The sequence below is a fragment of the Patagioenas fasciata genome, chromosome 27, assembly GCF_037038585.1.
Source record: "Patagioenas fasciata isolate bPatFas1 chromosome 27, bPatFas1.hap1, whole genome shotgun sequence".
NCBI lineage: Eukaryota > Metazoa > Chordata > Aves > Columbiformes > Columbidae > Patagioenas > Patagioenas fasciata.
This window is the reverse complement of record NC_092546.1, coordinates 2,505,765-2,518,268: the sequence shown is the minus strand read 5'-3', so window position 1 is coordinate 2,518,268 and position 12,504 is coordinate 2,505,765. Positions and strand designations below refer to the sequence as shown.

At 47.3% G+C, this 12,504-nt stretch overlaps 3 protein-coding genes across 3 annotated transcripts in view; 1 reads left to right on the top strand and 2 right to left on the bottom strand.

Moving 5' to 3' along the window:
- Positions 1-12,504, top strand: part of LOC136113159 (uncharacterized) — a 194,843-nt gene that overhangs the window by 106,409 nt on the left and 75,930 nt on the right. The window lies entirely within an intron of this gene.
- TIMM13 (translocase of inner mitochondrial membrane 13) lies at positions 44-1,496 on the bottom strand. Its single transcript, XM_065858336.2, has 3 exons — positions 1,278-1,496; positions 346-414; positions 44-273 (listed from the first exon to the last, which is right to left on the bottom strand). The coding sequence occupies exons 1-3, from the start codon at positions 1,413-1,415 to the stop codon at positions 175-177; spliced, it is 306 nt and encodes a 101-aa protein (XP_065714408.1). The 5' UTR covers positions 1,416-1,496; the 3' UTR covers positions 44-174.
- The window catches only part of LMNB2 (lamin B2), a 28,685-nt gene continuing 19,052 nt past the window's right edge, over positions 2,872-12,504 (bottom strand). The window contains exons 8-12 of the mRNA XM_065858592.2: positions 11,731-12,019; positions 11,169-11,276; positions 10,262-10,381; positions 8,086-8,187; positions 2,872-7,509 (exon numbers count right to left, since the gene is read on the bottom strand). Coding sequence (XP_065714664.1) covers positions 7,468-7,509; positions 8,086-8,187; positions 10,262-10,381; positions 11,169-11,276; positions 11,731-12,019 — 661 coding nt within the window. The 3' untranslated portion in view covers positions 2,872-7,467. The remainder of the gene's footprint in view (positions 7,510-8,085; positions 8,188-10,261; positions 10,382-11,168; positions 11,277-11,730; positions 12,020-12,504) is intronic.

The following is a 12,504-nucleotide window of genomic DNA, read 5'->3' as shown; positions in this document are numbered from 1 at the left end:
AATTCACTGCCTCCTGGGGCCGGTGCCAATAAAAGCCAATGGATGCAAAAGGTTCAGCGAGGGTTTATTGCTCTGCCATGGCGGGGGCTGCAAAGGCTGCAGGATCCCAGCCCCAGCCACCTGGACTGGCCGCTCGTCCCTTCCCCACATGGTCCCTCCCTGCTCCAGGGCACTTCACATGTTGGCTCTTTCCCGCTGCAGCCGGGAGTTGTAGGCTCGCGAAACCGTGTTCCAGGCGTCCATGTAGCGGTCCATGCACATGGCGATGCACTTCTGCGGGACACAGAGAGCCCTCAGCGCTCAGCCGGGGCAGCCCGGGGAACCCGCTGCTCCCGACCCGCTCACCTGCTCCGAGTTGTCCAGCGCACCCCCGGGCTTCCCGATGCACTTGCGAAAGCACTTGTCGGTCATACGCTGTGAGAGGGGACGGGAGGGACAAAGAGAGAGGGGACGTGAGGAGAGGGGGGCGGGAGGGACCAGGAGAGAGAGGGGATGTGATGAGAGGGGACAGAGAGAGGGGACCAGAGAGAGAAGGGGACGGGAGGGACCAGGAGGGGACAGAGAGAGAAGGGATGGGAGGAGAGGGTGATGGAAGGGACCGGGAGAGAGAGGGGACATGAGGAGAGGGACAGAGGAGAGAGGAGATGTGAGGAGAGGGGGACGGGAGGGATCAGGAGGGGACAGAGAATGGGACCAGGAGAGAGAGGGGATGTGAGGAGAGGGGACAGAGAAAGGGGACTTGTATATTTCTGTTTACATAAGTAACTGTTCGGAGGCACTGAGCGTGGTGCTCCCTAGTAGCACCTGGCAAGGATGTTAACACGTGTGTGCTGACCCACGAGTGGCGATGGTCAAGGTAGCAGGAAACCCCAAAGGAACTTGCACTCCTTTGCATGCATATTGCATGAACTGCTTCTAAACTATTTTATACTTCAAAGGCTGAGTATAAATAATTTGCCTGCCTTGTTACTCACACAGGGGACGGGAGAGGCGGGAAAGGGACCGTCAGGGGACAGGGAGAGAGGGGACGGGAGGGAACAGAGCGAGAGGGGACGGGAGGCCAAGGGACGGGAGAGAAGGGCCGCGAGCGGCGGGAAAGCGGCCGTGGGCCCGGCCAGGAGCAGCGGCCGTGGGCCCGGCCAGGAGCAGCGGCCGCTGTCGCGTTCCCTTCCCCGCGGCCCGGCCGAGCTCCCCCAGGCCGGGGGGCAGCGCCCGCCGCTCGGCACGGACCGGGACGGGGACCGGGACCGGGGGCGCCCTGCCCGCCCCCTCCTGACCTGCAAGAGCTCCTGTGCGTTGGCCACGGCGATCTGCACCTTCACCTGCTCCATGATGAGCCCCGGGTCCAGCTTCCCTCCCCCGCCACCTCCGGAGCCGAAATCGGAGCCGAAGTCGGAGCCGAAGCCGCTCTCCATGGCGCAAAGTCAGGGCGGGCGGCGGCCCCCACGCTGCCGGCGAAATGGCGGCTGCCGGGACTACGGCTCCCAGGGAGCACCGCGCCGAGCCCGCCGCCCCCAGCGGCACCGCGCTCCCCGCAGCCCCAGCGGGGCGGGCCCTGGACGCTGCTGGGGGCGGGGCCGTTGATGCCGCCTCGGCGGTGGCAGAGCTGGGGGGCGGGGGCGGGACGAGCCCCCGAAGGCCCTGGGGCTGGGCCTGTGCCGCCTGCCCGGCCGGGCATCGGGCGGAGACTCGGGTCCCAGTTCATGGGACTGCGAACTGGCTGAAGGGAAGAAGCCAGAGAGTCGTGGTCAATGGGGCAGAGTCCAGTTGAGGCCTGGATCCAGTGCAGTGCCTCAGGGGGCAGTGCTGGGGCTGTATTATTCAATATATTCATCAATGACTTGGACGAGGGAACAGAGTGACTGTCAGCAAGTTTGCTGGTGACACCAAGCTGGGAGGAGTGGTGACACTGGAAGCTGTGCTGCCATCGGAGACCTGGACAGGCTGGAGAGCTGGGCAGGGAAACATTTAATGAAATAGAACAAGGGCAAGTGTAGAGTCTTGAATGTGGGCAGGAACAACCCCAGCTTCCAGTGTAAGTTGGGGAATGACCTATTAGAGAGCAGTGTAGGGGAAAGGGACCTGGGGGTCCTGGGGACAGCAGGGTGACCATGAGCCAGCACTGGGCCCTTGTGGCCAGGAAGCCAATGGTACCTGGGGTGGGTTAGAAGGGGGTGGTCAGTAGGTCAGAGAGGTTCTCCTGCCCCTCTGCTCTGCCCTGGGGAGACCACACCTGGAATCTTGTGTCCAGTTGTGGCCCCTCAGCTCCAGAAGGACAGGGAACTGCTGGAGAGAGTCCAGCGCAGCCACCAAGATGCTGAAGGGAGTGGAGCATCTCCCGTGTGAGGAAAGGCTGAGGGAGCTGGGGCTCTGGAGCTGGAGGAGACTGAGGGGGGACTCATTCCTGGGGCTCAATATGGAAAGGGGGAGAGTCAGGAGGATGGAGCCAGGCTCTTCTGGGTGACAAGCTGCATCCCTGGAGGTGGACAGGACAAGAACTTGTCCTCAAGAGCTCATTTTCTCCACCTTCAGATACAAAACAGCCACTGAAGATCGGAGCTTTAACTGACCATAATAAGGAGATCCAAAACACAGGGAGACCCCCGACTGACTGTGCACCTGGCCTGGAGTGATGCACAGGGGTGGGCACTGGGATTTTGGGGGTAGAACTGTCTGCGTTTGTCCCTGCTGAGGGTCCCCCCTGGGGAGGCACTTGTGAATAAACTACTTATTGTAGAAGAATGTCTGGAATCCACGCGGATTCTCGGCACCAGGAAACCCAAAGGGAAGGAACTTGCGATGGGACAGGACCCCGGGACCGGCCCCTCAAGCAGTCCCTGCGGGCTCCGCTGGTTTAATGAGAGGAGGAAACAAAATGCAAAACATTTATTTGAGTGTGTTGTACAAAAAGTTTCCAGTCATAAAATGTATATTACAAATCATTGAAAAAGACAAGACATTTGGCATGCATATTCTAAAAAGAAAAACACTTTGAAATGATAAAGTCTAGATCATTACGTACTTTTGTTTCATGTTAATGTTTTCATCATTTTGAATTTCAATTCGCAACCTTTTCCGTAATTGTTTTAAAAACTTGAGCCTTCCAAAAATCCTCATTTGCAGCAGCTGACTGGAGGTGGGCGATTAAGCCAACCAGAGATTGTGTTAATAATAATTAAAACAATAAAACACAATTCAAGTCACAAGGCATTACTATTACAAAAAATAGAGTTGAACTGAGATTGGGCCCAAATGGAAAGCATTTTGTTTTAAACTCAAAAATACTTTATTGCTTGGAATTTTAGTGTAACAGCTGGAACCCACAACACCACCCACCTCGTCACCCTGAACAGTCACGGCAATTAAAAGCCAATTAGAACATGTTTTATGCGCCTGAGCTCCAAGTCAATTCACTGCTTGTGCTGTTCTGAACCGAGTCTTTCCCTTTTAAGCGTCTTTTTCACTCTCTAGACCTTAGCATTTCAAGAAAGGCATTATGTTTACAAATAATAATTGCATGTAAATATGGTCTTGTATAAAAAAAACACTTTTAAATTATTTTAAACTGGTTTAAAGCTAAGCATATTGAAGGGCAAATTAAAATTCTGTTTCCCAGGCCATCTTAAGTGAGAAAAGAAACTCCAATAGAATTTGGCTCGACGTTCAGCTAAAGGAACGCTCTGAGAAATGCAATCGCTACCTCACCTTCCACTCACTGGTTTCCAAGCTTTGTTTGCTGCTCACGCGGGGTTTGGACCCAACAGTGGCAATGAAATCCAGGAGCAATCTGGATCTGCCTTTGTTTAGAGATAAGACTTTGGAAAGAAGATACAGAGAGAAGACAGAACGACTCGACAGCGAGAGAAATAAACCACACGGCACGCGTGTTTCAAACAGCGTCAAACCCGATGCACGCGAAACCCATTCTCAAATATTCTGGGGCATAGAGGATTTGTACAAAGCTCTAACCACCCCCTGTTCAGGCTGCAGTTAAAGGGCTTTTGCACAGGATGAGCATTAAAAAACAACAAGCAAAAAGGTGTATAAAAACCAGTAAGCTCCCTGAACTGAAGGTGAGGTGTCATGTTGCTCAAGGATGAAGACGCACATCAAGTGATGGTTCACAGTACAAGCTGCTCCGCGCCGCAACGCCATTTTCACGAGCGACACGAGCTCGTCTGGGCCGATGCTACAGCAGAGCTTTATTCTCTTCCTGAGACTTTGGGTTCCTGCTACAAACGCCAAACTACGCATCTAGCGGCAAAACGGCGCTGAAGCCATCGGTACAAACTGTTGGGTTTGTCGGGGCAAATCTAGAGGAATGAACAAGGGGATAAAGCCCTGCAAAGGAACGGGAGCCGTGCGATAGTGGAATGAGCCGCTGCAACACAGCGGCTGAAGGAACAAAGAGGAGAGAGAAGCGGCACGAAGTGTTGGGCTCTCTGCAAACACCGACACCAGCATCTCCAGCTGCTGCAAACTCAGGAGTAGATACTATGTTTATATCATATTCTATATGATACTGTTTTGATCTATACAATAAACAGATTGGCTTAACTACCCAGCTGTAGTTGTTCTATTATTGCCCCTCTTAACCAGTGCGAATCTTTAGGGGTCATCTTTACTGTTTCATCCAGAATAAAGCTGTTTCCTTATTTTTCCGGAATAAACATCCATATAGGTAGTTACACTCAAGTAACTACTCTAATAAAAGCTCCAACACTTAATTTCTCTAATCAGAGAAACCTTAAAAGAATTTTAATCCTGCCAAGTCAAATCTATTTCTCCGTCAAGCTCTACACCCAATATCAGATGCAGGGGGAGTGATGCTGACGATCCTGGTTCACATTTGGATCAAAGGAGAAAAGAGGGCGAGGGGATGCTGGATTTTATTCAAACAAAAAGCTTTAATTATCCTGAAAATAAAATCAAAAAAATCCTTGAAGGACAGAAAAATGATGCTTTTTGGGTGGGTAAAGCCAAAAAACCCTCCCAGAATGGAGCAGCTTTAGAGGGATCGCGCTGTTCCACTCCGCTCAGCATCAGAAGCGAGAGGACTGGATGGGTGTGGAGACACACACAGAAGAGCCCGTGGAATACAGTCGTTTTGCGTGTTGTGATTTACAGCTAGGAATTGTTTCGTATTTCTGAGTAGCCTGTGGTGACAGTCGCCCCCATTGCGAGTGTTTGCAGTCAGCGTCGAGCGCTGTTTGATATCGAGACCTGGATATAGCTCAGCGTGGTATTAAAGCAATGAAAAACGGCCCGTTCCCCAAGTTAAAGGACACGGCTGCAAACCTAAGGAGAAATGGTGCAGAGTTCCTGAAGGGCGCAGTGCTCGGCACCAGGGATCTGCAAGCACCAGCGTCGAGGCTCCAAAGAGGTTCCCCGTACAGTAGCTGTGAAGAAGAATTCTGGCTCAGGTAGCAAGAGGATTTTCCTCGTTCAAGCTGCCTTTCCCAGCCCAATTAACTACACACTCACTGCTTTAGTATTTAAGATCGCAGCACAATCTTAAATTCACAGGATGATCTTGAAGAATAAGCAATCTGAAAACTGGTCAGTGTAAAAAAAGAAATAAACAACCATAAATACAGATATTTAGGAAAAAAAAAAGCACAAAAAGCCCTCAATGTTGTGTACGTCTATTAGAGAAGCTGTGGGTCAAAGGGAAATGCTGCCCAGTGGTTGGAAGGTGCATTGGAAAAGTACTTTTACATTGATTGCATTCGTTTGCAGAACAAATTTAGACAAGTTAATTGGTAACGGTATGTCTGAGAAACATAATTTCACTAAATACATTTTACAGAGAGAGAGAGAGACATGATTTACTACATATTTAACCTTCTACTCAAGCAGAGTGGGAAAATTCCATCAGAAAAAGGCCAAGTAGGTCCAGAGTTATCCCCTCAGCCCAAAGAGCCAGATGGTCGTCCTGCTTTTTGTAATGGATCTTCCGAACCATAAATCTAAATCTCTATTAGTTTAACCTCAGTAATTTGCTCATCCCACTCACAGAGGAGAGTAGGGAGTTGGATTTCTTCTTAAATGGCAAAATAAGCTTAAAAGCCCCTTTTGTTCCCACCCTGCTTGCATTACGAAGCCATCGGTCAAAGCCACTAAACTGACTCTCTAGGTTATATCTGTCAGTCACGATACTGTTCGGAGAACATAATGTCCAAAAGCCACCGAAAACATCCAAACCTTGTAGCTCGTGTGATGAGTCTCAACTATCGGAACAAGAGCAGAGCGCAGGTAAAACCAGGATCCTGTGTTGCCATCAAACGATATCCGCGTTTTGTGGAATATTTTGTAATAACTAGTGGAAAAACCTTTTGGTTTGTACATTCTTTGGAGCGGTCAAGTGTTTTTCTAGTGCTAAAGATGCACTGCTAGATAAATCCAAAGCTTTTGGGAGTCGGTTACCTCCAAAGAAATGCAGCAGAAGAAACCTAAAGCTAAAGGGGCAGCGGTAGCTACAAAACACCTCATACAAAACACAGCTTGGAGCATTTGCTATAAAAAGTGTTATTCGCCCTTTGCTCACCATTAGATTTCCAACATTTGAACACTGCAGAGCAAAATATGTCCTGAATAACACCAACTAATTAAAATAAGAAATCATTAATCCTGTGGTATTTTGCGAAACTGTTCCTTAAGGTATCTGGCAACACCCCTTTGAATCTAAGAAAATGATGAACGAGCTGCATAATTTAAAAGGATAATCTTTAAAATCCCCAATATTTAGCATCACCAAAAGTAAAAGTATTTTTCATATCTAAAATCCGAATCATTCTGTCCAATGCAAATGCGTCAAAGGTGTTAAATCGTGATGCTTAATTAATGTCACCCCTACAATTTGCGGCCGCGATCTCACAAGTTCTCATTTGTGACAAGGCCAAAATTCCCTGAAAATAAAGCAGTTAAACCTCTGGTTTTGACACTTCCTTACCTTAAGATGGTATGTATATATACATATATATATAAAGTATATATACATACATACATATATATATATATATATGTATTCAGTAAGCAGAACCATCATTCTCCATCCTCCGACATCACGATATGGAGCTGAGGGTTTGGTTGTTTTTAAGTTATCCCGGTTATGTGCAATTACAGATTTACCATAAACTCAAGGAGCCTCATCCCATTTTAGCTAAAAATTCCTTTTCTGCTGCAGACTTTAAACTCTATATGGGGGAAAACATTGTATTCCCAGATAGTGTTTCCAAGAGGGAAAAAGAACAAAATCTATTAAAAATTCTAACGGTTTTGCTCAGGAAAGGTTTTTTTTCTTTTGACATTTTTTATAAAAAGGTACCAAGGAGTAAACGTCAAAGAAACCCGCTGATGCATATAAAAATAGTTTTCAGTGGCTCTGGAGGGGAAAAAAAATAGCAAAAATAAAAGGAAATCAATGGAAAAACAAAAATAGCAAATAATAGTTTCTTTTTTCTTTCTTCACATCACTGCGCATCCTCGGGAGGTTGTTCTGGGATCCCCCTACAACGAGACAGACGTGGTTGAACTCAGTGTTTATTGGCTTCTCCCACTCTAAGGCCGGACTCTGCTTATCATCCCAGGCCTTAAAAGTTGGGGTTTGTTTGATAATTACTTATATTTGGGGAACATCACAATTAAAGAGAACACATCACAGCCTATTGCCAGGATTAAGACAGCGGTTGTGGTTTCCTATGATGGATCAATAGTGTTTCTGTTTCGGCAGCTTTAGACTACAAACAAATACGCTGTTTAACCTCCTGGAGACCAAACCAAATCTTTGAGAACTTGATGTCAAACCTGCACAGAATGAGTTCTGTGGGAAACGACCACAGATAGGAGCAAATTGGATGAGTTTGAAATAAATGTGAAACATTTTCTATCACCTGTATGAAATCTCTTTTCACACCGCTGGTCGGTTATTTCACGGTATTTAACTAAGGGTTATGAAAACATACAGGTGGTGTTATTAAGAAAACACCAGTTTATTTAAGCTATTGAAGGGACCCTCCTTAAATCTGATGCCTAATTAACCCAACTAACGAGGCGCAAGTTCAACATCTGGGCTGCATGAATTACCTGCTGGTTGAAAAGATCTTCCTCTCCAAACTCCACTTCATCCTCTTCCTCTTCGTTCTCTCGCATAACTACTGATTTAGTCACACTCCTCACTGCGACTTCCTACGCAAAACAACAGGAAGGGGATGGTCAGTGTCTATAGCTGTTTACATTTGCACTGTATCACGAATATAACATCCCTGATAAACTTTGGAGGGTTTAAAGCAATGTGCTGTGCATTTTACATGAGCTACACACAAATCCCAGAATGTGAGGGGTTGGAAGAGCCCTGGAAAGCTCATCCAGTGCAATCCCCCCATGGAGCAGGAACACCCAGCTGAGGTTCCACAGGAAGGTGTCCAGGCGGGTTTGAATGTCTGCAGAGAAGGAGACTCCACAACCTCCCTGGGCAGCCTGGGCCAGGCTCTGACACCCTCACCCCAAACAAGTTTCTTCTCAAATTTAAGTGGAACCTCCTGTGTTCCAGTTTGAACCCACTGCCCCTTGTCCTGTCACTGGTTGTCACCCAGAAGAGCCTGGCTCCATCCTCCTGACACTCCCCCTTTCCATATTGATCCCCATGCATGAGTCCTCCCTCAGTCTCCTCTTGTCCAGCTCCAGAGCCCCAGCTCCCTCAGCCTTTCCTCACACGGGAGATGCTCCACTCCCTTCAGCATCTTGGTGGCTGCGCTGGACTCTCTCCAGCAGTTCCCTGTCCTTCTGGAACTGAGGGGCCACAACTGGACACAAGATTCCAGGTGTGGTCTCCCCAGGGCAGAGCAGAGGGGCAGGAGAACCTCTCTGACCTACTGACCACCCCCTTCTAACCCACCCCAGGCACCACTGGCTTCCTGGCCACACGGGCCCAGTGCTGGCTCATGGTCACCCTGCTGTCCCCAGGACCCCCAGCTCCCTTTCCCCTACACTGCTCTCTAATAGCTCATTCCCCAACTTACACTGGAACCTGGGGTTGTTCCTGCCCACATTCAAGACTCTACACTTGCCCTTGTTCTATTTCATTAAATTTCTCCCTGCCCAACTCTCCAGCCTGTCCAGGTCTCTGATGGCAGCACAGCTTCCAGTGTCACCACTCCTCCCAGCTTGGTGTCACCAGCAAACTTGCTGACAGTCACTCTGTTCCCTCGTCCAAATCATTGATGAATATATTGAATAATACAGCCCCAGCACTGACCCCTGAGGCACTGCACTGGATCCAGGCCTCAACTGAACTCTGTCCCATTTTTATTAAACACCCCTGTTAAATTTTGGAGGGTTTAAAGCAACACGCTGTGCATTCTACATGAGTTACGCACACAAATACAGGTAATATCCCACAAACCACAGCAACATTCCTATTTCTATCCACTAAAAGGTATGGCAGTGTAAATTAGCTTCAGGAATGGTCTTTTATTACCTAAGGATTTGAGAGGAAGCAGCTGTGGTTCGGGTGGTCGTTAATCAATTTTATACCAGCTCATAGCAAAACGAGGTAGGAGCTGAGACGTATCGTAAAGTGAGGAACTGAAGTTTCTCAATACGATTACACAGCATTAAGAATATTCCTTATTTCCACCAAAGATTCTGTATCAATTGCATATATCAATTTTCAGGATAGTCTTCCAAACCAGGCACTAAAAAGCATCCTAATACCACAGGAAACTTCCTTTCTTACTGAATTATTTTTAACACTTTTTGGTAGTAGAAAATTCTTCCGTACACGGGTGCATATTTCTCCTTGGGGAAAAAGTCACCCGAAACATACACTTCTAAGCATGGATACTAAAGGCAGGAACAGGCATGGATATATAATTATAACATCGAAAGAACGGTTATATTCCTCCGTTAATATCTACACTGCACCCCAGAATATTGTAGATACTATATAGTCTAAGTTTGAACTGTCAGCAATAGTTACTTTGTCTCTACTGAAAATACACACTCAAATTCCTACCAAAGTGTTTTCTCAAAATCGGAAAAATGTCTACGGACGTAATCAAGACGATCAGAGTTGTCCAAAATTTCCCCCAAAATCTCAGAGATACGTACAGATATTTAATGATTTCAGTGTTATGAAGTGTCTTATTTTAGGAGACAATAATGGAGATGTTAAAATCAGGATTTTGTCTTCATCACCCCCCTCCACCCCCCAAACCAAGAGGCTGGAGGTGACGCGGCCCCGTTTCCCGGCACATCCCACCTCTCCTTCGGCGTTCACCAGGTACGTGCGGATGTTCCCTCCGGTGCCCCAGCTGCCCTGGTTCTTCCACACCAGGACGGACGGGGGACTGTGAGAAACGCCCGCGTCCGCACCCCAGATCTACGGAGAAACACACGCTGCGATTAGATATGTACGCACATTCTATTTTTCGATATATAGAACCCCTTAATTCTCCTACTTCTCTCTACATACCCGTTTTGTTTCTCAATTTCCAAATGGCACTTCCACCCTGCTTTTCACCTACACTATTACTTGTTGGAAGATATTCTCAGTCTACTACAAAAAATAACACTAGCAATAAAAATACACCCCACACAAATATTGTGCCTGTCAATTCTTTGCTGAATACACAGGTTTCTCCTGCCACTGTCTCAATGACTACACTGCCTGATGCCAGGACAGGAGTTGTAATGTATCAGTTTAATCTTTTACATGTATCTGAACAATTGATACATAAGTAGAAACAGCGGAATTGATTAAAAGCCTTTTTTTTCTTCTGAAATAAAATCTGTTACAGACTGAAAGTAAAATACAGAATTATAGAAAAGCAATTATCCTATTCCAGTTGAGGCTTAGTCTGGTCTTCAAGTCTACTGGACTGAGTGAATGCTCTGAAATGTTCCTGTTTCATTAGGAGCTGGAGCAGTTTGAGCCCATGATTCACCCCCAAAATACCTTTATCTTCAATGTTCTCTGCGCCCAAAATGCTCCTAAGTACTGCAGTGCTAATATAGAAATTCAATTAGTGTTCTGCGCTTTTATAACTGAAATCCTGCCCCTCTAAAGTGAGTTACACAGCAAACCTGGCTGTACCAAGTGCAAATAAAACCACGTTGTTGATGTACTGTATAACTTACATTATTAGATATTATTAAGTATAACTTACCGTTACGGTCTGCCCAGCTCTGAGGACATACTTAGGAGTAAATTTGTAAGCAATCTCTTCTCCATCTCCAATTTGTCTTTTCAGTCTCCAGTTACCCAAAGACTGATCCTGCGGAAGGAGTTGTAAGGTTATTTAGGGTGAGCAAAACAGCACAAACAGGCACCAGAGCTTCCTCAAGGCTTCTTCGTCATTAAAATAATGTGAATATAACTTCATTTACATGATTGTTAGCCATCTGCATTCTAACTTAAGTGTTTTTCTATACACATTAAGTGTAAATCCTGTAAGGTCATTCAGCCAAATGTAAATTTTTCCCACAGAAAAGTTCTGCTAGAGCCAGCAAGGCCATTTACAGCCGCAATCGCACACATCTGGGACAAATTCCCTGCAAAAACTACACTCACACCAGCACATTGTCACGTTCAACTTCCAAGTCCCCCAGTGAGTTACTGCAGGATGCTGCACATTGAGACTCTGCTCCTGCTCCGAGCGACCCCACTCCTTGTGCTACAAAACACTTCGACTGAGCTCCTCGTTTTCTAGGAGTTCCACCCACACTCACCTTCTCCGAGTTGTTCTTCAGCTGCACGTACTTGCCCTCCAGGTCTATCTCCTCTATGCTGATACTCCCCGTGGCTGAAGCTTGTTGGGACATTTGGAAGCTGCTGCTGCTGCTGCCGCTGATGCTCCCGGTGCCGATCCCGCTGGTTCCGCTGCCCGAAAGCTCCTCGGTTTCCAGCCGTTTTCTCTTGCCTCGGGAGGAGCGGATGAGGGAAGTGCTGCTGCTGCTGCTGCTGGAGGTAGCGCGAGAGACCGTGACGCGGGACGATGGACTCGGAGAGAGTTTCAACCTGAAAACAACGACAAAGCATTTTAATTAATGCATCTAGGGAATGATGCACAAAGCAATAATACTACAATGCATGTAGTGAACAGACTGTCCTGGTTTTGTTAAAAACAACTTTCTCTTTTAGTGAATTTCCCTGCCAGCTAACGCTTCATATCAGCTGCATTTTCCTGGAAAACCAGATACATGTTTTGGCAAACATATCAATGAGCTCGTATTCCATTGCTAAGGACTGATGCACATCTTGTGAGAGGGGCAACGAGAAACAGGTGACCAGAAACTGACCAACGGAGTATAACATCCCATTCACGTGACACTTCAAATAAAATCACAGAATCCCAGAATGTCAGGGGTCAGAAGGGACCTGGAAAGCTCATCCAGTGCAATCCCCCCATGGAGCAGGAACACCCAGCTGAGGTTCCACAGGAAGGTGTCCAGGCGGGTTTGAATGTCTGCACAGAAGGAGACTCCACAACCTCCCTGGGCAGC

Coding starts and splice junctions, on each gene's coding strand:
- TIMM13 (XM_065858336.2), bottom strand. CDS start 1,415: ATGGAGAGCGGCTTCGGCTCCGACTTCGGCTCCGATTTCGGCTCCGGA. Junction 415..1,277: donor ACGCACAGGAGCTCTTGCAG/GTCAGGAGGGGG, acceptor CCCCTCTCACAG/CGTATGACCGACAAGTGCTT. Junction 274..345: donor CGCTGGACAACTCGGAGCAG/GTGAGCGGGTCG, acceptor TGTGTCCCGCAG/AAGTGCATCGCCATGTGCAT.